Genomic DNA, 23,626 nt, shown 5'->3' with positions numbered 1-23,626 from the left:
CTCCACCCTGGATGATATGCTAGTCCATCGCAGGGTTACCCCCCAGCATTAGTTTGCCGGTACCAATTTTGACCTGAGTAGAGAGAGGCACTATGGACCACTGTGAGAGTTAAGTGTCTTGCCCAAGAACACAACACAGTGACCCCGGCCAGGGCTCGAACCTGGACCGCTCGATCCGGAGTCCAGCGCGTTAACAATTTGGCCACCGCACCCTCCACTACAACTAAACATGAACTCGTAGAAATTCCCCTATACAAGAACCGATTCGCAACAGAATACCGGACGTTATCGAACTCTGCGATTTAGGATGATTTAAATTTTCGACCGTGAGGAACTTTTTGGTGATTCCCAGGACATTTTTGTCATAAACAAAAGGGAAAACAAAATTTTCAAAGTTTGTTGACTAGTTTTATGTCGAGAATCGAAAAAGAGAAAAAACGACTGATCGCAGGTTAAGAAGACATATGTTTGTTGTTCATGTTTTTATAGACTTCCTGATCCTTATTACACGACGTTTTCAAGTTTTCCACGATTTTTTAGTTTAAATCCTCAAAATTTGTTGTGGCAAAAAAATTAGAAGAGGCTTTTTATCAAAGAATCTAGTCAAACCATTCAAACCCAGGAGAATTATTTTTACGGGAGTTCTTCCTTTTTCCGCGGGATTTTTACGACCTTTAATGACGGCCAGGGAATAATCTTGAAACACCTAAAAAATGCAAATACTGCAGCAAAATCATACATGCACAGTATACATTTTTTGAGCATTTTGTGTTTTTTTCTAGCATTGGCCTAGCCTGTATGATCGAGTCTGTGCTTTTTCAACGTTATAATAGGACAATTTGCCTGACAAAAGAACCTGGGCAAAAGAAGTGGTGCATGATATGAACAGAGAGAGCAGCAGGGGATGTTTTGTGCAGGCTTACATGACGCACTACCCAATCAAAACTTCAACGATCAAAGATGTCGAAAACTTCTTCGTCACGCAAATCGGGGGAAGATGACAGTTCACCAAGCGATGAAGCACTCGAAGAAGTGAACCAACATATCAAGGAAGCTTTTGACATCTTGAAGCGGGAAACGAACAAAGTTCGCATGGAAAAGGAAGCTTTTGATGAGGCAGCAAAGAAGCTCGAACACATCCATTTCTCGTCAATGTTAAAACTGAATGTCGGTGGCCACCTGTTTTCAACCAGTTTGGCAACACTGAATAACGATCCAGGTAAGGGTTTGAAATCTATAATCCGCTCGTGTGTAACCAAGAACCACAATACGTTTAGAGCAACAAGAGTTTATTGTCATAAACCCGGCGTATCCAATCGAACAAAATCGAAGCAAAAATCAATCGAACCCAGTCGAACGCCAATCGTTCGATTGGGTTCGGTAATCGAACAAAATCGAACATCTATTTTGCTGTGAGTCCGATTTCCGAACCAATTGAACACAATCGAACTCTAGGAGCAACTTCAGAATACCCGGCCACTTCATGTACATGTGTCGGGAGCTTTTGTAGAACGAGGCATAACATCCCCCCGTCTCTTGATAAGTAAGCTTAAATCACGCAGTCCTGACTAATGCACCTATCAATGTTAAGCCCGAGGGGGGGGGGGGGGGAGTCGGGCAAGGGGTGGGGATTTTGACATTTTCTATAAAACAAAGTCAAATTCCCCACCCCTGGGACAAAATAATTGGTCAAAATCCCCACCCGGGAGCAATGAAAGGTGGTCAGATCCCGGGGGGGGGACTCCCATATGAGAGTGACGGGGATGCTCGTCGTCTCGCTTAGGGGTAAAAATTTAAGACTTTGGGTCTCGCTTAGGGTGTTCTGGGGAAAATGCAAGAAAATGGCAATATTTTTAGCCATCAGGGTCTCGTTTAGGGTTGCACACGAAGAAATATACAAATATAAGTTCTTTTTCTTAGAATTTTGGTATCTTTTAGGGGTTTAAAATAGCTTGAGACACGCCCAGATTGGTCTCTTTTAGGGGTTCTTTTCAAAATTTCCGAGGAGCATCCCTGTCCCTTTAATATGGGAGTCCCCCCCTGGGGGTCAGATGTCCTTCAAACCTTGTTGCAGGGGTATCAGGTCGTTTCGCCCGATGAACTATTCGCCCGGAGACGATTCGCCCGGACCGAGAGTCGATTCGCCCGGACTGAGAGTCGATTCGCCCGGACTAATAAAATCCAGGTTAATCAAGTATGTTTTGTCACAGGTACCCCAAGCTCTATGGGAGATATAGACCGTGTCAGCTTTGTTCAGCGTTGTGTGAGTGTTGTTATTTGAGCGTCACGGCGGCCGTTGCGTAACAGCGCAATTATAAGGATTTGTATGGAAAATAACGATTCCTACGTTAATTCAAAAATGCGAACAAGTTTTTAATAAAAAAAAAACCCTACCTGAAGTCCTCTGTCTGTTGTTCTTTTTCCTATGTGGTTTTTGGAGCGATTTAGCGCGATTCCAGTGAGTTATAGTTCCATTGCCTTTCTCTCTATATATCTTTTACCCAGGTTGAGCACTGAAGCTGTTAAGCCGATCGGGTCCGCTGAGGGAAAACAGCCGTAAATTCCTTTCAGGGCCTCCGATCGCCTCGAAATTTCACGTGTACCACGCACGATAGTTCTTTTACCCGGCCGAGCCATTTAACCGGACTCCATTTACATGAAGAGAGCATTAAAGGTCGCCAATATCTGTAAGCTTTTCCGTTGAGAGCCATCGATAACGGCTTTATTCAGATGTCTCGTGAACCAAGGTTCGAATTACTTACACACCCCGTGGGTGACGGTAAAATGATGCCAACAAAAATAATGCGCTCAGGCCCTTCCCTGGCGAACGAAGATTTGTCAACACTGTTCGCTATGCTGTTTTTTAAACGCTAGCTCGTTGCACGAGACATGTGAATACGTCTGTAAAACAGCATAGCGAACAGTGTTGACAAATCTTCGTTCGCCAGGGAAGGGCCTGAGCGCATTATTTCCACTAAGAACACCACCAGCCAGCGCAACTCGCCGAAAACGCTTTAAACGACCTGAGATGCAGGCAACCTCGTTCCCAGGGTCTCTCTCTCCTCCTCTCTCTCCCTGGTTCCACCGCGGTCAAACGACAGAAATATGCAAAAAATAAGAAAAGTACTGCAAAGATAAGGTTTTAATTTTCAAAGTTCAATACATAACCTGTATCCTAAGGGTTTACTAAGTTTTTTGGAGCTTTACTAAAAAAGTTTTACGTGTTTGAAAATAGCGATATGCGGACTTGTCGGTGCCATTTGTCAAAACACCTTTGGTTCGGATGCGAAACATTTAAAAAGTAAAAACACTGGTTTACCTGAGCAAATGGGATTATGCTTTCACTCGGCAATTATTTTTATCTATCCTTGCTCGTAATAACACTTCAATTTGAACAAAAAACGGTGAAATGGAAAAAAACCTGCCTGAGACGTTTGACCGCGGTGAACTCCCTGGGGGGCGGGGAGAGAGAGGCCCTGGGAATGAGGTTGAGACGCAGGCAGACAACAAAGAACACAACATGGAAACAAGGTAAGTCGCTTTTATTCGTAAAATATTTAATTTTATACCTTTTGAATCAAAATCGCTAAGTTCCCATAGAAACCCTTATAAATCGCATCTTTGTAACACAACACCGCTCGAAGCCAAGAGTCACGTTCGCTTACACTTTATAAATGATTAATTCACGCAGTGAACTAGGGCCGCCTGTGATTAGGAATGCGTAAAATGCTTAATGTTTGATAAGTTAAACCATCAAAACATAGGGATTATCCAGGATTTTATTAGTCCGGCGAATCGACTCTTAGTCCGGGCGAATCGACTCTTGGTCCGGGCGAATCAACTTTTTTTCCGGGCGAATCGACTCAGAAATCGGGCGAATCGTCTCCGGGCGAATGGTTCATCGGGCGAAACGACCGCAATTCGTTGCAGGGGATCATATGATTCATATACGACCAAAATCCCTACCCTGGGGCCATCACGTTCGATCAAAATCCCTACCCTGGGGACCGTCCTCACGATCAAATTCCCGTGGTTAGCCCCACCCCCACCCCCTCGGGCTTAACATTGATAGGTGCATAATCAACGGTCGGTGCACCATAAAAAATGTCCACAACATAAACAAACAGGAGTTCGGTAATTGAACGTTGGATTGAATGATGGATTGAGTACAATTGTTAACTGTTTGGTAATCGACGTTTGATTTTGTTCCACTTGTCGACTGTTTGGTAATCGAATGTTCGATTTTGTTCGATTGACTTAATTTTATTGTGAGTTCGATTTTATTCGATTACAGAACCCAATCAAACGATTGGTGTTCCATTGGGTTCAATTACCGAATGTTCAATTGGATATGCCAGGCATAAAGCAAACTTGCGATAACATAACACTGGTGCTTGTTTGTACATTTTTGGCGGGAACTACCAACTCCACAGGGAAGGTTTCTGAGTACCTCCCTTACCGGTATATCTGCCCCAGTTCAAAATAACTGGGAATTTGGGCTGATTATGCAGTCTAGTCTGAATGAATTTTTTTGTTACCATGTTTTTTCTAGGGTCGATGTTACACGCTATGTTTTCAGGAAGATTTGAGACAAAGCCAAGTGAGGATGGATCTTACTTTATTGATCGCGATGGAACTCACTTCCGGTATATCCTGAATTATCTTCGCACTGGGCAGCTTGTTGTGCCTGAAGACAAGATTGTTCGCAAAGAGTTGCTTACAGAGGCTGAATATTATCAAGTTGAAGGAATAATTAATGAGTTGAGAGCAAGACCTTTCAGGGATTCTGTGATACTCTCATCAGATCAACGCCAAACCTTGATCTACTGGTTGAAGGATACACTCACAAGTGCCAGCTTTAATTATACCTTGTTATACCGTGCTTCTCGTGACGGCTGGAATGCTTCCAACTTTCACTCTTGTTGTGACAACAAAGGACCAACTGTGACAGTGGTCAAGAGTGGAAATTACATATTTGGAGGATATACTGAGCAACCATGGGAAAGTGGTAAGGGCATCTTTAAATTAGCTGTTAATGAGCTGTCTCAATCTTTCTCAATCTTTAAACCATCCTTGATCCTGTTTGGTTTATTATGGACATTTTTCTACCTTAATAATTAGGTTAGGGTAAAGGCTGTGTCAAACCAAGTGGCCCATACCGCTGGAGCTCATCCCAGTTTCTGTAGCATTAAGCAACTAAGAGTATTGCTACTCCCCCCTGGATGGGATGCTAGTCCATCGCAGGGTTACCCCCAGCATTAAATTTGCTGGTACCCATTAATACACCTGGGAGGAGAGAGGCACTGTGAGAGTAAAGTGCCTTGCCCAAGAACACAATGCAGTGAACTCAACCAGGGCTCAAACTTGGACCATTCAAACCGGGGTCTGACGCACTAATCATTAGGCCACGGCACCCCCTCATTTTTCTACCTTAGTCAGCTATCTTTATAACCCTTCAAGTCCCAAGAGTAACCAACATCAAATTTCTCCTCACAATACCAATACAAAAGAAAAGGTTATGAGAATTAATAAAATGATCAACCAATGGAAATTGCTTTTATTTTTAACAAATTCTCCCAACTAATACTATACGAAAATGTATGGAGATCAGTCAGTTTTCTTTTTGTATGTGATATTGGGGCTTAAAGGGTAAACAAGGAAATTGTCAGAGAATATAGTCAGGTCTTTTTTCCCCTGTGAAAGTGTACAATGTACATCCACTGGTTAGTTCATGGTCGTGCAGAATCTAACAAACTGTTTTTTGGCAAAATTTCCATGAGTCGGTGCAACATAAATTGTGAAAAAAAAAGAAAGAAAAAAATGTCAGGGCACTGTCACCTGCCAATTGTTGTCTGTTGTTACATGTGAACAGAGCATGACTGGCACAATATGGACAGATTCACAGTAAGCTTGTTTTCAACTTTTCTTTGCATTCTGGATTTTTGATTAAAAATCCCACCTTTGCAGTTCTTGACATGATTCTCTTTCCCAAAGACCAGTTTAAAGAACTATAATTCCAACGCCACCTTGACACTTCATTGCTGAACAGGGATGACCAATGGGATCTGGGGAATGAGTGCTTTTTGATCAAGGTATTTCTTTCCTTACCTAGCTTCTGGGGTTTACAGAGAAGCACCAGCCTCATTTGTGTTCAGCCTTGTTAATGCAAGTCGTTTTTCTGCAACAAGGATGCCTTTGATAACTGGAAAAGAAGGAACTGCCATCTGTTGCAACAGTAGCTATGGGCCAATATTTGGAAGTGGCAATGACCTTTGTATTGCCAATGCACCAAATGGGAATTACTGCAGCGTAAGCCTGGGCAACACTTACCAGTGCCCAGCAGGTCAGAATGGTAGCACATTTCTAACAGGAAATGCGAACTTTCTTGTCAATGAAATGGAAGTTTTTGGATTCAAGAAGTAAGAACTGAAGCATATTAACTTTGTGACTGATCTGAAATATGGTATAGAAATGATCACTTCTCAGACTCAGTTACGGCTACATAGAATGATTCAATAAGATAAAAGTTTTTGGAGTCAGATTATTGTTTGTTATTGTTATTGATGCCAGTATTAACGAATCCATAATTTGATTTGTTAAATTGGGTATCCGAAATCGCAGCTAACATTCTTAGACATTAGACATTAGACAAAACTTTATTTAAACACGGTATAAAAACATCAGTATAATAAATCTGAAAATACTGTTTTACGTGTTTGCCGTGTGGGTGCCCGTTGAGGAATATCGATCATCGATTCCCTTTCTAAACCTTGTAAGGGTTAATGGCTTACGTAATTTAGGTGGCAGTCCATTCCAAAGAATAGCCCCCGAATAACCAAAACTGCGTTAAAGATAATTAGTCCTCGGTTTAGATACTTGCAAGATGTTTTCTCTTACGTATACTGTTGTTAAAATCACGAGCATAGAACATCTTGCATTTTTGGGGGATGTTAGTTTGTTTAGTGTTTTGAACATGATAACTGCCTTTTGTTTTGTTCGGCTAACTGAGACACTGTTCCATCCAAGCATCTCAAGGAGAGGATCTGCATTAGCATCATAGCTAGATTGCGTAATTATCCTTGCAGCACAGCTTTATAATCTAAAAATGCTGAATTAATATATAGATTAGATTAGTTTAGTTTTGATTTAAGTTTAGTTTAGGTTACTTTAGTTTTAGTTTATATTAGTTTACTTTAGTTTAGTTAAGTTTAGTTTAGTTTTAGTTTTAATTAGTTTAGTTTAGTTCGTTCGTTCTTGAGCGCGGTGCCGACTTAAAAATAACGACAGCAACTTTATGGTGTGGATTTATCGCGTATTGCAGACAAGAAAGCCATTCACTTGTAGTCAACTCGCTTTAAGACGGACACCGTGGGGACCGGCTGCAACTGTCCGCCTTTAAGAGGTGTCCGTCTTATAGGGAGTTTAGTTACAGTAAAATGACTGAAAAACGGCAGGGACGGGACCAACAGCAGGTGTCCGTCTTATAGAGGTGTCCGTTAAAAAGTTGACTGTATCTTCTTTTATTTCACTTGTATTTTCCTTGTTATTATTATTTTACTCTAGCCGTTTCTTTATTTTTCAAGGTATGGGGGCTCAACTCGTGCACACGTAGTACAAGAGTCGTGCAGGCATACGCACGGACAGACAATCACGTGAGAAACCAAAAATTTTTTTTTTCAGCTCGGTGGTGATCAACCCTGCTGGTTCGACCTCTGTGTGCCTGTATATATCGCACCAGCACCGTCAAAGCATCGGGATCGAAGAGGAGGGGGTAGTGGTAAGCGCGGAGGTGGTGGGTGGACAGAAAGGCCGAGAGGAGGGGACGGTTGGATGTTGAGGCTCTTTCACAGATGGAAGCAAAATAGCGAGAGTGTAAAAGGACGGAACTGGCAGAAATAGCAGAAAAAAAGAAAAGCCGTGGAAAACATAATACAGCTACCGTAATAATTCGATTTAGCGCCCTCCTTCCGAATAAGCGCCCCCCTTTGAATGTGTTTTTGTTAATAAGCGCCCCTATTCCAATAAGCGCCCCCATTCTAATAAGTGCCCCCATTCTTTCGACATTCTTATAAGCGCCCCTATCTAATAAGCGCCTCTATTGTGGATAAATGCCCATACTGAGGTCATCGATGTCGAATAGATAAACTTATGAACATTCACCGTACCATACATGTATTTATTATTCCACTATTGCGCCATTTTACCATATTAGGGCAAAAGAACGCGCAAAATATATACACCTTATTCGATGGTTTAACATATAATACGCGCGGATATTTTGCGAGTTGCGTAGTATTTTTCCGAGCCCCGTAGGGGCGAGGAAAAATAAGAGCAATGAGCAAAATGTTCGCTCGTATTATATGTTAAACCATCGAATAAGGGATTTATTATTCCACTAATTTTTCCACTTTGTTTGGGCCAGTATTCCGTAAGTTTGTCCGCCCGTATTTTTGCCCTGTTCTTCTGTGTAATAACGTGACTTATTATTCCACTATTGCGCCATTTTACCATATTAGGGCAAAAGAACGCGCAAAATATGTCACGTTATTACACAGTAGAACAGGGCAAAAATACGGGCGGACAAACTTACGGAATACTGGCCCAAACAAAGTGGAAAAATTAGTGGCTCATTGCTCGTATTTTTCCTCGCCCCTACGGGGCTCGAAAAAATACTACGCAACTCGCAAAATATCCGCGCGTATTATATGTTAAACCATCGAATAAGGTGTATATATTAACTGCAAAAAGGAACGATTCTTTCAAAAGTAAATGAAATTTCAACAATTTGTTACTGTTACAGTTTCTGTTATTGTTAGTTATTTTAATATTTATTAAAGTTTTGTTTTGAACATTTGGTTGTTTCTCAAAAAATTAAATAAGCGCCCTGTCCCGAATAAGCGCCCTGTCTCGAATAAGCGCCCTCCCTGGAGGTGCCAAAAGTAAATAAGCGCCCCGGGCGCTAAATCGAATCATTCTTAAATTGGCGGTGACCAAAAGAAAAGCGGGAACTGGAACGAGATTGGGAAGCAAAAAACTATGCCTATTCTCGTCCCCAGAGCGTGGGTCGAGCCCCAGCCGCTTGTCCCTCTCATTCTCGTTCTCAGAGCCCGCGCTAGACCAGCAGGGGACGCGGGCTCTGGGAACGAGAATGTGTCCCTCTTATATCTGGCTGAGCCTGCGCACGAGAAACAAGAGGCTCTGGGGACACCTGATTTGTTGGCTAGATTTTAACAGAGGGAGTTTTTAAATCTGGCCAATCAAATCAACCGTTTTCTACTCGTATAACAAAGGGATTTTAAAACGGCTTATTTCATTGGCTGTTCCTTTTGTTCACATCCAGCCAATCAAATCATGTCTGCCTAGAGCTACTTGTTTCACGTGCACAGGCTCAACCAGCTAAGAGGGACAAGTGGCTCTGAGGACGAGAATGAAACTATGCCCCACGACTTGCAGAGCAAATTCAAACAAACGCAAATCGCAATCGTGAAAGGATTAGGCTGGTTGTTGATTTGTGTACTATATACAGTCATCTCTCTTTAAAACGGACACTTCGCGACCAACTCCAACTGTCCGTCGTAGAGAGGTGTCCGTCTTATAGGGAGTTTAGGGACCAGTCATTATTTATGTAGAGGGGGGGAGGGAAAAAAGAAGGGGGGGTCAAGGCTATTTCAGAGTGGCAAGAGGGGGGGGCTAAAATTTTTTATAAAGAAGTTTAGGGGGGGATCAGCAGTTTGAGGTGGGTAAAACAGTTAAATAGAAGAGTGCAAACACTATAAGTGAAACAGTGACGCTAAATTGTACAATTTTATGCTATTTCTATTGTTTTCTTTTGTTTAAACTCCACTAATTATGTACAACTTTTATAGTGATTTGTATTTTACAGAAATACTGTTTGCACTCTAAACTCCATTGTTATCTCAAATTTTAGTTAAATATTAAAAGAATCCAGACCTATCTGCTTTAATATCTGGTTTGACTGAAATTATTTCTTTTTACAAAATGATTATCACTGCAATAGCCCAAGAATTAAGTAATAAAACATGATATAACAACAAGAAAGTAGTTCTTTTACACTTTAGGAAAATCATTGGAAAAGATTATATTTTGCATGGTTATTACATTTGTGTTCACCATGAGAGCATAATTTGTAAAAACTATCACTTTTCCAAAGTTGAGGAGTTAATAATTGAGGTATGTTTACTATACACATAACTCCTCCAAAATTTGCCCTATTGCTGGAAGAGTGTCCATAGCAAAGAAGCCTTGGCTGACTAAGTGTTGATCCAGCCTTTGTGCATCAGAACAAGTGTGCAATTAAGATTGTATGTAACATGCATTTAATAGAAGATATGAGGTGAGGGGGGGGGGTCATAACGTAAATATTGAATAAAGAAGGGGGGGTCACTTGCTACTTATATGGCCTGGAGGGGGGGGCCTTACAGAAATTTTGACCTTTCCAACATATTTTTCCCTCCCCCCCTCTACATAAATAATGACCGGTCCCTTAGTTACAGTAAAATGACTGAAAAGCGGCAGGGACGGGACCAACACCAGGTGTCCGTCTTATAGAGGTGTCCGTTAGGAGAGAGATGACTGTACACCGATTCTCTTTGCCTTAGTTGCATCTGAGAGCTTCGCTGATATGCAACGTGACAAGTGTAACGTAACCAAAAATTGATAAAAAGCCATATCAGGCCATACATATTTATAGCGTCTGTACATTCCAATCAGTGCATGACCCTATATTTCTGTGAAATCGAAAGTTCCAAGAATCAAGAGGTCAGACCGTTTGAGCGAATAAAGAGACAGAACAACTCGGGTGTCTCGATATTCTACGTAGTCAGTGTTTAGAACAGTTTCTCTTTGTTTGAAAGATGTCTTCATCTCGTAACTCGAAAGAAGAAGAAAATTCTCCCTTTCCCGATGATGAAGCGCTTGGAGAGGTTAACCAACACATCAAGGAAGCTTTCGACATCTTGAAGCGGGAGATGAACAAAGTTCGCAAGGAGAAGGAAGCTTTTGACGAGGTGGCAAAGAAGCTCGAACACATTCATTTCTCCAAAATGTTGAATCTCAATGTTGGTGGCCACCGCTTTTCGACCAGTTTGGCAACCATGAACAAGGATCCAGGTATTTTGAATCTTCAGTGTTTAGCAAACTACAGTAAATTTAAGTACTACTACCACGATATGATCAAAGAAGACCACTTTCAATTTCTGACGGAGGGGTCGGCTTAACGCGAAAACAGTATTGTTGGGAAGAGCCGGAAATGTTTCCAAGATTTAAGGCTTGGGTTAACAGATATGATTCGGAAGATAATACCTTTTTAAAAAGCTTCAAAAACATTTTCTTGATTCTGAGAAAAATCTAACATTGCAATAAGCTTTCTCGGTCGATTAAGTACGATTAAGCTACGCGGAAACAAGTGTTTGGCCGGTAAACATTAAAACATTTTCAGTTTTACGATGATGCTCCCGCAACAATGTTTCCTCGCTTAGCCAGACCCTTATGCTTTTTTTAATCATGTTTCTCCAGGTTCCATGTTACACGCCATGTTTTCTGGAAGATTTGAGACAAAGCCAAGCGAGGATGGATCTTACTTCATTGATCGCGATGGAACTCACTTCCGGTATATCCTGAATTATCTTCGCACTGGGCAACTTGTTGTGCCTGAAGACAAAGTGGTTCGAAGAGAGCTGTTAACCGAGGCCGAATTTTATCAAGTGGAAGGAATACTCGATGAGCTGAAAGCAAGACCTTTCAACGATTCAGCGATCCTGTCATCAGATCAACGCCAAACCTTGATCGACTGGTTGAAGGATACACTTACAAGCGCGAGCCATAACTATGTTTTGTTATACCGTGCTTCGCGCAATGGCTGGGCTGCTGCCAACTTTCACTCTTGTTGTGATAACAAAGGACCAACTGTGACAGTCGTCAAGAGTGGAAATTACATATTTGGAGGATATACCGAGGAATCGTGGGAGCAGCCGGGTAAGGCGTAAATAATTGTTAGGCTAGTTGCAACACGTGACAATAACGAAACAAACCTATTTATTTTTCCCATGGGCTGACTGCTGAAAAGAAAGCGAAAACACGAGTTCTGATTAAAAAAACATAAACAAATGAAATAATCTGTAACAGGCGGAATATTTTACGAGTTTCGCATTGTTAAAATGGGTGTGCAAAAGAATGCACGAAAGCGAAAGTAGTCCATGATCCCCCTTGATCCCCCGCGCTTTGCGCTCGTCACCAGTCCCTTTGCACACATGTTTATTGCCAGACAGGCATAATGACGTTTTAAAGGGGCTATGTCACGCAATTTTAGGCAATTTTGGCACTGACCAACTGTTCATAGAATTAACTGAAATATCACAATAACGGCTTAAACCTGAAGAAAAACTCAAAGTAAACACAGAAAGGCCAAAAAGGGCCATGGATGGGCAAAATTCGAGAAGATTATAACGGATTGCGTTCGGGTAAACTTGAAAAAAGTCGGGCCTTTACAATGCTCGAAAATCATCCTTGTTTGTTATGTGGCCGTAATTTTGCCAATAACAGACTTTTGCTCTGCCAATTCGAAGTTAAGAGCTCTTTAATAATATTGAAAATAAACACAATTACCTAAAATATAACCCCTTTAACGTTTGCGGCAAAAATTGTGGGTTTAAAGACTCCCAGGATAGGAATCTGTAGTCTATTGCATATTCTCAGTGAGAATGATGTTAATCAGTTATTTCTTTTGTTGGCTAGCTTCTGGAGCTTGTTACAAGAAAGCGCCAGGCTCTTTCCTGTTCAGCCTCGTTAACCCAAACCGCCTGCCACCAACAAAGATTCCTTTGGTAGAGGGAAAAGAAGAAAATGCAATCCACTGCCACAGCGGCTATGGGCCAACATTTGGAAATGGCCACGATCTTTGTATTCCCAACGCACCAAATTCCAATAACGGGGGACTGAAGTTAAACAACGCGTACCAGTGCCCAACCGGTCAGAATGCTACCACGTTTTTCACAGGAGGACAGAACTTTACTGTCAGTGAAATGGAAGTTTTTGGCTTTGAAAAGTAAAGAACATATACTTTATCGTTAGCTGTAAGAAAGCGAAAATATTAACCGTTAAATGTATATGCCGCAACCCCATTAAGGCCCTCTGTGCTTGAAATACAACTGTACTATGTAATTCGCAAACGATGGCATCGCATCGCATCTCAGTTCATTTTGTTTACATGTAACAGTTGATCGATTCAGTAATTGTTATAAAAAATTTTGTTACTCAGTAGGATAACGAGACGAAGAAAAGACGATTTTTTTTTAATAAAGTTTTCTTAAGTCACTTTTGTTTGACTGCAACAAATATTCTTCCATCTCCCATTCTTTCAAAAACTACAAGGCTTATAAATATTTGACCAAATAAATATTTGACCAAAGGGTTTGGGAAAGGTAATACTAGAAAACGAAAGCAAGATTTCTGTCGGAATAGAAAGCTAGTTTAAAACTTTGGCTTATTGTACGCTTTGCTTAGAACAGCCGAGGGCTTCTAATATCAATTCATATGTTGTACACTTGAACAGAAGAACGGATTTCCTGCGAGGCCATTTCTGTCGCTGCCTGGAATACTACCCGCACTAAGAGAATGTGTGCCGCATTCCCAGACCGGTTGTCTAAAGGGTGTTTTGTTTCTTTTCGTAAAATGTGAGCTCCAAACTTCAAATTTGCTGTGCAACTCTTTTATTGGCAAACTCACGGCCACATATATAACAAACAAGGATAATTTTCGAGCATTGTCCCCATCGGCGCCGTGTAAACGAAAGTCGTTACCGCCACAGGCGGCGGAGCGCTTTGGAACGTGGGGGGTGGGGGGCTAAGACGGTCCCAAAAATACTCGGCAGGTTTTCATATCTCGAGCAACTTTTTTCCGTTCTAGCAACTTTTTGTATTCTGAGCTGTTACTAGACCGAAGATTTCCAATGATTCTCCGATTGTTGGTCGAATACCATACGAACGTTTCCGATCATTTTTTGAAATTTTCCGAAGAAAAACGAAGTTTCCCGTAGCCTGCGAATACAGCCGCATCTCATTCGCGTCCCGGCGCAAATGAGAGGCGGCTGTATTCGCAGGCTACGTTTCCCGAAGACTTCCAAGGAAGTTTCGGAGATGTTTGAACTCATTCACGAGACGGAATTTCTTGACAAAACAATTTTATACGCTTCCGCCGCCTATGACCGCATCGCTTGTTTATGGATAATTACCCTATAATTACAGTGTTGTAAGAACTGATAATATATCCCGTCTTCACCAACTAAGTAGTAGTTAAAATCTATAGCAGCAACTGAACTACATAAGCCTCAGAAAATACATGAGCTGGGCTGGCTCGGTTTTGCCGAGATCTCGGCATGCACGTCTGTTAAACACTGTTAAACGCAACAAAAAACAACTTTGCAATTATGTGACAACAGGGCCAGCCGGTTAGCCGAGACTCCAGTATCGCGATGCCGGGATCCTGGCTAGCCGGGCTAAAAATTTTCTATGCAATCACGTTCATCGGGTCAGCATTAAATTTCTCTTCCGAGCACACCGACAACCACAAAAAACCCATATTCTTTTTTCTTCATAGGATTTCCAGAAAAAGCAGCTCATGTAGCTACAAAGGTGAGAAAAAAAAAAAACACTAAATTGCTGGGAAAAAGTCATCCGACTCATTTTCGCGCCAAAATCTCTCGTGCTAAATTTAACCCGTCGTTTGTTTTGTATCTAGTCCATCCCGGCCTGGCTTGGCTCATGTAATACCGGGCTGGAAGTCGTCTCGGCAAACCGAGCTAGCCCGGATCATGTTTAACCCAGTGGTTCATCTATTTAACACAGAATATTGATAAACCTTATTTGCTGACCCTTTCGTTTGATAATTTTTGGGCAAAATGTATGTACGAAAAACTGCGCGCGCTTTCCGAGAGAATTCCAAGATGTTAAGTCTTTTATCGAGTTTTCACCTCAATTTTCCCCATGATTGGAGCAGACCCAAAATTTTTCTCGACAAAAAAACCTCCCCTTAAAGACCACATACTGTACTAACTTATTAATCCTAATTTGAGTTACGACAGTTACACCAATATCATCACGAAGTGTAATACCTATTTGCTAATCATGAACTGAAACCTAGAACTAAATGCTAAAAGGTTAATAGTAAACGTAATCTGCGCTAAATTTGTTATTCTACATCTCCAGGCTAGATTACCCGCATTTTTAGGTCCCGTCCACACTGACCCGGGTAAATTTGAAAACGGAGAAATTTGAAAACACCGCTTCAAATGTTTTCCGTCCACATTAACCCGGGTAAATTTGAAAACGATACGTTTCATTGGTGAGCGTTTTTGAAAAGCCCCGTTTTCGGTGACCGAAAACGCCGTTTTAGTGTGGACGGTTGGCCTAACCGGAGAAAAAAATATGTGTTTTCAAATTAACCCGAGTCTGTGTGGACGGGGTCTTATTCTACCAGTGCATATTACGAGTAAAATGTCAAGTGAAGTGTTCAGTGACAAACAAATTATCTGACGTGCTATAACAGGGTCGCATATATACCGCCCGTATATCCCTCGGAATGGAAGAGGGATGGTCTTCACAATGTCTCCTCCTAAAATGTAAGCCTTAGGATTTAGGTCTTAATGCTCCTAAGTAATTGAACTGCTCATACCACGGGGTTTACGTAGAAATGGCGTGAAACGGTGAAACTTTTTGGTCTAGAGCGGAGAAGAGAGAGTTCAGGGACTGGACTATGAACAATTGTGAGACGTTTACAAACGAAAAGGATTTGTGTATTTTCGAGAAAATTTGCGCTAGTTGAAAACCAAGGCAGCGTGAAAGAAAAAGATGATGACAACTATCTAAACATGCATTTATATTAGTAAGTGGTTCATATGTGGTTTTTTGTCTGGGAATGGCAATTGCTATGATGATTTTAACTTTTTTCGTAACAATTCTCAAACAGATGTTTTTACATGATAAAAATTGCATTGGCCTGTGGCATAATTTTTCTACAATGAAGTAATCGTAACTTGACCATGACCGGATGATTTATAACAACATTCATTTTGCTGATTTGTTCCGGCATTATAAGACCCTCCCCCTCCCCCACAGCCATCATTGGCACCATTTCCACTGCTTCCACCAGAGTACCCTCCTCCCCCTCCACCACCCCCTCCCGAGCCATAAGCACCACCCCCTCCTCCAAAACCTCCGTCAGGGTCATTATTCCGAGCTCTTCCACCCACTCCTCCCTGAAGAAATCCCCTTCCCCCTTCACCGCCATATCCCGAACCACCAAAATGAGATGAACTTCTTCCGCTGGAGTAAAATCCGCCACCGCCACCACCTTTAAAAAAAGTAAAAAAAAAAAAACATTTGACTTATTTCACATGATGAAGTGGTCGGAATTATACCTGAATGCTATGCTACTTTCTATTTCATTCCTCCTTCCCTCCTTACCTACCTACCTACCTACCTACCTACCTACCTACCTACCTACCTACCTACCTACCTCCCTCTCTCCCTCCCTCCCTCCCTCCCTTCCTACCTACCTACCTTCTTACCTTCCTACCTACCTACCTACCTACTTACCTACCGACCGACCTTTCTCCCTACCTACCTACCTTCCTACTCACCTAGCTACCTACTTACCTACCTACCTAGCTACCTACCTATCAACCTACCTTCCTAGCTACCTACCTACCTAGCGACCTACCTACCCACCTACCCCCCCCCCACCTACCTACCTACCTACCTAATCCTTTCTTCAATCTCCCTCCCTCCCTCCCTCCCTCCAATCGTCCATTCCTTCCTTCCTTCCTTTCTTACTTCCTATTCCCTCCCTTCCTTCCTCCCGGCCTTTCTAATTCTTTCTTCCTTTCTTCCTTGTCAGAAGTCAAAACTGATGTAGTTTTTGCTCAAGTAAAATTGATCACGCAATATTACCTGAACCTTGACCATCCGAAATGTCTGCACCTTTTCCATTAATCCCTCCGGACCATGCCTGGTACCCAGGATTCCCCGCCGTGCTCGTACTCGCATCACATCCCGCATGTCTTGCGTATGGAGCCTCCACTCCCCCTCCGCCTCCAGCTATTATCAAAGGCGTGTTATCTCCTTTCAATACAAACGTACCCCCACCCCCTCCAGATGCATGGCCGAAGGTGTTGATTCCTTCTTCTTGACCAACAAGAATTTGAATTATTTCACCTGCTGTTAAGCTGAAAGTTCCAATCATTCTTGCACCTCTTCCTCGGTACTGAGCACTGTTACCATATACATCGTACCCCCCTGCTGCTCCTACTGCTTCTATTCTGTAGTTACCAGTTTCGGGGACAGTCCAACGTTGAATACCACCGGACACTGTAACTTGACCGTCTTGAGCCTGACCTGTGTAGTGACTACCAAGTGATGTCGGTCCATTCCTTCCACTAACACCGAGATTTGTAAAGACAGGATTGTACGCTAAGTAATGTTAAAGAAAAAGAAAAATTTTTCTGTGTTTATATTGAGTTTTAGTTGAATTCTACTACAGTGGAACCCCGATATAACGATATTCCTGGTATAACGATGAACATTCTATGTCCCGGCAAAAGTTACAGTAAAATGTGTGGGATAGAACCTCGACACAACGATCTTCGATATAACTATACTCCCGATATAACGTTTAGCGGACCGAACGTTAAATCTTTCCAGATTTAACGATATACACAGTACACAGTCACAATTTAAGCAAAACATTGAATTAAGTGCAATTACATTACAGTAATCGAGTAATCTCTAACGTTTCTGTAAACAGCTTTGTACGATGATATACGAAAATTATACTGTGTTGTAGCCTCTTTATCAACTTTATCCTCCTTTAAAGATGATTTCCAGTCTGTACTGCGCAGACTCACGGTTTGTTTTCATTTTAGTTTTGAATTCGTTGAAACGTTACACTTCGGTGACAACGTAAATGAAGTTTTTTTAGTTCGCCATTACGGATCGTTTCGTTCAAGAATCTACGATGAGCTAAAACGTCCGTTTGAAATACCGTCGAGCTTCTTTTACTCGTTATTATTGTTTTGCAAGGATATCTGGCGTTAATAATGAAGAAAAAGGTAAGTTTTGTCCCGGAATTTTTATTTTTGCTAGTAAACATTCTTCTGTTTGTGAGACTCACAAACATTGCAGGCGGAGATTGCGCAGTACAGACTGGAAATCATCTTTAATATACAGTAAAAAGTACTTGTTAGGTTCACCCCGATATAACGATTTTTTTTTGGTTATTTTACGGCCATATCGTTATATCGGGAGTTTCGATATAACGATATAATTTCACTGCTCCCTTGGCATATCGTTATATCGGGGTTCCACAAGCACGATTGGCAATCTGATTGGTTGAATCACTCGTATACTATCAACTATTATAGCTCACCACTAAATTTTCTCCAATTCTGATTGGTTTAAATTGATCACGTGACGCGATAGTGTTTACCCGGCCGGGGAGAGACACTATCAGCACACAGTGCCCGTCCGAGGAAAAAAAGAATATACAGTACTCGTCCGTGTAGCCACTAAATTTCTCCGAATTTTGTGTGTTTCCAGTCTGTTTCGATTCGTTTGTTTCACTTCGGCTTTCAAGTCTTTCATCCGAAAACGAAAAAAAAAACAACTTAAGATGCTCGTTTATTAAAGAGCGCGCAGAAGAAAATTTAGTGGTAAACAATAAACACGATAGTTTTTTTGTCTCGGAACTATCGGTCAGACAGTTGTCCCTTAAAGAGCTGATGTTCTTGAAACAAAAATCTCCGCTTCTCGGGTTATTATTTGTTTTAAGAACATCAAATTTCCGCGTGGCAACTATCAACCGATAGTTCCTCGACAGAAGGCCTCTATTTTTTAAATAGAAAACAATAGGAGAACCAATCAGATTCGTGGATTTCCAATATAAAGGACTGGGTTTTTACTAAGAGTGTAGACCTTGGAGAAATGTGGTCGATTAATTTACGTATTGTTATAGTTACCAGAAACGCAGTTTCTTCCATCTCCAAGAAATCCGTCCTTACAACTGCAGTTGTAAGATCCCTCTGTATTATTGCAAATGGCATTAAAACTACAATTGTGGGTCCCGGTAGCGCACTCGTTTGCATCTAAACAAAGATAGTTTGTAAAAGACATTATAATAAATACTTTTATTTGAACTACCGTAGCTTGATCGGTCCGTTTGGGGAATACTGGTCTCGTTTTCTTTGACAAGTTAATACACTTCCAAAATTATAGCGAAGCGCGCGAGGTCTAAAAATAGAATGCAAACGATGGGGAGCAGGGATGGCGCAGTGGTGAGAGCGCTCGCCTCCCACCAATGTGCCCCGGGTTCGATTCCCGGACCCGGCGTCATATGTGGGTTGAGTTTGTTGTTGGTTCTCGTCCTTGCTCCGAGGGTTTTTCTCCGGGTTCTCTGGTTTTCCTCCCTCCACAAAAACCAACACTTCTAAATTCCAATTCAATTGGGGATTTAGGGCCACAATGAAAACTACTGGGACACCAGTAATTGTGTTACCCTTCAAAAGTCGGTTTTTTAAATACCCTCCCCCCCTCGTTTGAATTAAGTGTTTTAGGAACACCGGCTGTTTTACAAAATGTTTTAGGAGAATCGTTCGCCATTCCGCTTTGTCTGTCTGAGTCTAGCTTTTCTGAGTCATGACGTCACTTGTGCGCTTCACTATTAATATGGTGTTTACTACTTCTCTTGATTATTGACTTTTAAAGTTTTAGGTTTTAGATTGTTATTATTTGAGACTGTCTTACCTTTTTCGCATTGATCCCCTGTGTAACCAGGTCGGCACACACAAATGTATTTCTTGTCTGAAAATCCATTTAGACAAGTTCCATTGAGGCATGGGTTACTGGAGCACGAGTTCTAATGAAAATAAAAAAGGCCTGGTTATTTTAATTGATGTTTTATCACCTTAATGTATAAAATTTAACTAAAGCATATAAATTGCAAATCATGAACGAGCAGTTTTTGATTGAGTGGCGTAAAACCAAAACCAAAGTAATCACTTTGACCAATCACAAAGGACACAGACAATCCAGTGAACCAATCAAAACGCGAAGCAAATACATGTAGCCGGCACGAATCGCGGGAAAACGTGCGCGCGCGAGTCACGATTAGTTTGGGTTTTACTTCTAATTGGCTGAGAAAGTGGCGCGAGATTTTTTAAAGTGGCTATGTCACGGTATTTAAGGTAATTTTATTTATTTTCGTTATTTAAGAGCTCTAAACTTCAAATTGGCAGAGCTAAAGTCTTTTATTGGCAAAATCACGGCCACATATCAAACAAGGATGATTTTCGAGCATTGTAAAAAAGTCCCCCAATTTGCATAAAATGGGTCAACGACATTTTTCCCACTTTTTCTTCTGCCAGTAGTATTTTTGTGCCTTTTCAGTGCACCAAAATGTCTCGCCTATCTTTTGGTATTATCATAGCGTTGAAATAAAAGAAAAAAGTCGGGCCGACGTTTTTCAAGTTTACCCGAACGCAATCCGTTTTAATCTTCTCGAATTTTGCCCATCCATGCCCCTTTTGGTCTTTCTGTGTTTCTTTTGAGTTCTTCTACAGTTTTAAGCCGTTATTGTGATATTTCAGTTAATTCTATGACCAGTTGGTCAGTGCCGAAAATGCCTAAAATTGCGTGACCAATCACTTAGCGTAGTCATGCAAAACCAATGCAAACACTGATGACTTTCGACACTCAATTAAAAAACAGCTCTTTGAAGCGCGCCGCGCCCAAAAATTTGTCTGAGAGTATTCCAACAGAATTCTCACATCAGTGCCTCTATACCGAAAGCCTTCCAATGGTTTAAGATCTCCAGGGTGTTGAATGTGGTCAGAATCACTTAACTGACATGTAACTGTGTCTTTTATTGGTGGACCGATGTTCATGGAAACATAAAATTTTTCCATGGTGCACCTATCCCGACAGGTACTGACTACATTTCTACTCGCGTGTAAAGAAATATTTTTGATCAGGTGACCCTGTAAAGCATATCCGTCTATCAGAGAGGAAAACTTAAGATGACGGCAGAGGCCTGCAAAAAATGATGAAAATAAGAGATTTATTACATTAGCTTGAAAACACATATACAGCTTAGTAATACACAAGAGACGTTAGAACATGAGGGAACTCAAAATAAAACGGGGAAGTTAAAACATGAGGGAACTCAAAATGAACGGAGAAGTTAAAACAAGAGGGAACTCAAAATGAAACGTAGAAGTTAAAACAAGAAGGAACTCAAAATGAAACGCAGAAGTTAAAACACGAGGGAACTCAAAATAAAACGCAAAAGTTAAAACATTAGGGAACTTAAAATTAAATGGAGAAGTTAAAACAAGAGGGAACTCTAAATGAAACGGCGAAGTTAAATCACGAGGGAACTCAAAATAAAACGCAAAAGTTAAAACATTAGGGAACTTAAAATTAAACGGCAAAATTAAAACACGAAGGAACTCAAAATAAAACAGAGAAGTTAAAACAGGAGGAACTCAAAATGAAACGGCAAAATTAAAACACGAGGGAACTCAAAATAAAACAGAGAAGTTAAACAGGAGGGAACTCAAAATGAAACGCAGAAGTCAACACAAGAGGGAACTCAAAATGAGACGAAGAAGTTAAAACATGAGGGAACTTAAAATGGAGACATCGAACGCGAAATGAAACGGAGAGATTAAAATTGAGGGAACTCAAAATGAAAGTGGGAAGATATTAAAAACTTGGGGGAACTCAAATTCAAATGAAAAAGTCAAAACATGGTAGAAACACGAGGGAACTCAAAATGAAACGAAAAAGTTACATGTAAAACATAAGGGAACTCAAAATCAGACTGAAAAATAAAAACACGAGGGAGCTCAAAATGAAACCGAGAGGTCAGTTACAGTTAAATAATAACTCCAGAAGATTCCAGTAGAAATATCACGCCTTATTTTTACACAATTTAACGATAAATAAGAGGTATTGAAATAAGTTTCTCCTCTACTGAATTACGTAATCTGTCATGTCCTTAGAATTATCTAGCAGTGTAATCATTTAATAAGACCTCTCTTTGAATTGGAAAACTTGACGTTGAAACTCGGCAGGCGCACCTCATAAATTCATAGAAATTCGCCTTTCGTTTGTTCTAGAATAAATCTTTTATAAAGACTGCTAAAATATATATCGTGGAAGAAAACTGTAGTTTTGAGGTCATTTGACTTATAATTATTTTTAAATATTTCATTTCTTTTCCATGTCACTAAAACTGGCACAGCTTGCATTTTAGTTACATAATCAGTTCACTTTTGATTGCCCTGTGCTTTGCCAAAATATTCAAACGAAAGCTAGTCGCGGATCTTAGAAACAAATTAGTTTTGAAAGGAAGGAAAGAAAGAAATGCGAGAATAATATGGCGCCTTTTTTGCGTTTCGAAAATCAGTTAGCCGCATAAAATCAACATAAAAAAATTCGTCCGTCACATTTAATCTGAGTATCTTTCTAAAACGTGTTTGAATTGCTTGCAAATTTTCGGGTTTTTAGCAAAATTTTGAAGTCGAATTTTGCATTGGTTTCACCCTTCATAACATGACCAATATCTGCAAGACTGCTTTTCTTTAAATCAGATTTCCTAAAGCCGTCAAAACGTATCGAAAACTAAAGCATGCGTGTGCTGTTAGATTTTTTAAAATTTCAGTTCGGGTCGTACAATAGTTATTTAGGGGTGAATAATAGCATATTAATAAACCTTTCTGTAAAAGTGAAAGCCGTAAATTTTGGTGACTTTTGGAATTAATTATAGATTCCATCGAATACCCTATTAAATCGAGTTTTCTTTATTGAGAGATTTTTTTGTTGATCATATTCTGTCAAGCTCGTTGAGAAAGCTATAGCAAACAAACGAAGAAAACTTTGCTCTTTTTTCGGACAAGAATTTTACGTAAAGGAATGCCACGAACAGTTTTCAACTAAATGAAACGTTTGATTTAGACCAGACTGTAAATACCTTGTTGAGCAACTGCGAGGCAAAGGAACCAGCCTACCCAGAAAACAAATGCCAATAACACTGGGAAAGACGGACGTTTCATTTCTACAAGCTTGCATGCGGCCTTTTTGGAGAGTAGAATCACTTATTGGCAATGCAGCACTTTGTCCAAGGAGCCGATACATGTAACTGTTTCGAACGCGGCAGTTAATCGTTACTGAATCCTTAGGGTCTGAATTGAACTTTACCTGCTATCGTTGTTTTATCGCGTAAGACCTATTGTCTAAGCAAAAGATTAAATCACAATAATCAATTATTTATCTTAAGTTTTATTTTTCAATTTTTGTTTTTAAGATCCATTGCGAAAAACAAACGGTCAATGCCTACTGACTCACACCAGGAATAAGAGACATCTGTTTCTCTAATAGACCTTCACTGATCTGTCACGTAATCATACGTTTTGTTCTATACATGACGGGTTAAAATAAGCCAGGTTCAGGCCCTGTCCATATTAACCCGGGGAAATTTGAAAACGCGGTATAAAATTTTCCGTCCACATTAACCTGGGTAAATAAGAAAACGATACGCTTAATCGCACGCAGAGTTA

General features: G+C 40.8%; 2 protein-coding genes across 2 annotated transcripts; one reads left to right on the top strand and one right to left on the bottom strand.

Annotated features, from left to right (window-relative positions):
- Positions 1 to 952: 952 nt before the first annotated feature.
- On the top strand, positions 953 to 13,067 carry LOC144637592 (uncharacterized). The gene is made up of 7 exons (XM_078496656.1): positions 953 to 1,219; positions 4,553 to 5,008; positions 6,113 to 6,419; positions 7,681 to 7,777; positions 10,875 to 11,130; positions 11,536 to 11,994; positions 12,754 to 13,067. The coding sequence occupies exons 1-7, from the start codon at positions 961 to 963 to the stop codon at positions 13,065 to 13,067; spliced, it is 2,148 nt and encodes a 715-aa protein (XP_078352782.1). The 5' UTR covers positions 953 to 960.
- Positions 13,068 to 15,189: 2,122 nt separating this feature from the next.
- On the bottom strand, positions 15,190 to 23,510 carry LOC144638837 (uncharacterized). Its single transcript, XM_078498123.1, has 6 exons — positions 23,041 to 23,510; positions 20,834 to 21,096; positions 19,812 to 19,923; positions 19,028 to 19,153; positions 16,965 to 17,483; positions 15,190 to 16,365 (listed from the first exon to the last, which is right to left on the bottom strand). The coding sequence occupies exons 1-6, from the start codon at positions 23,120 to 23,122 to the stop codon at positions 16,028 to 16,030; spliced, it is 1,440 nt and encodes a 479-aa protein (XP_078354249.1). The 5' UTR covers positions 23,123 to 23,510; the 3' UTR covers positions 15,190 to 16,027.
- Positions 23,511 to 23,626: the final 116 nt, after the last annotated feature.

The sequence above is a fragment of the Oculina patagonica genome, chromosome 14 (assembly GCF_052425735.1).
Source record: "Oculina patagonica isolate OP01 chromosome 14, crgOcupat, whole genome shotgun sequence".
Lineage (NCBI taxonomy): Eukaryota > Metazoa > Cnidaria > Anthozoa > Scleractinia > Oculinidae > Oculina > Oculina patagonica.
This window is presented reverse-complemented; position numbering and strand designations above follow the sequence as displayed.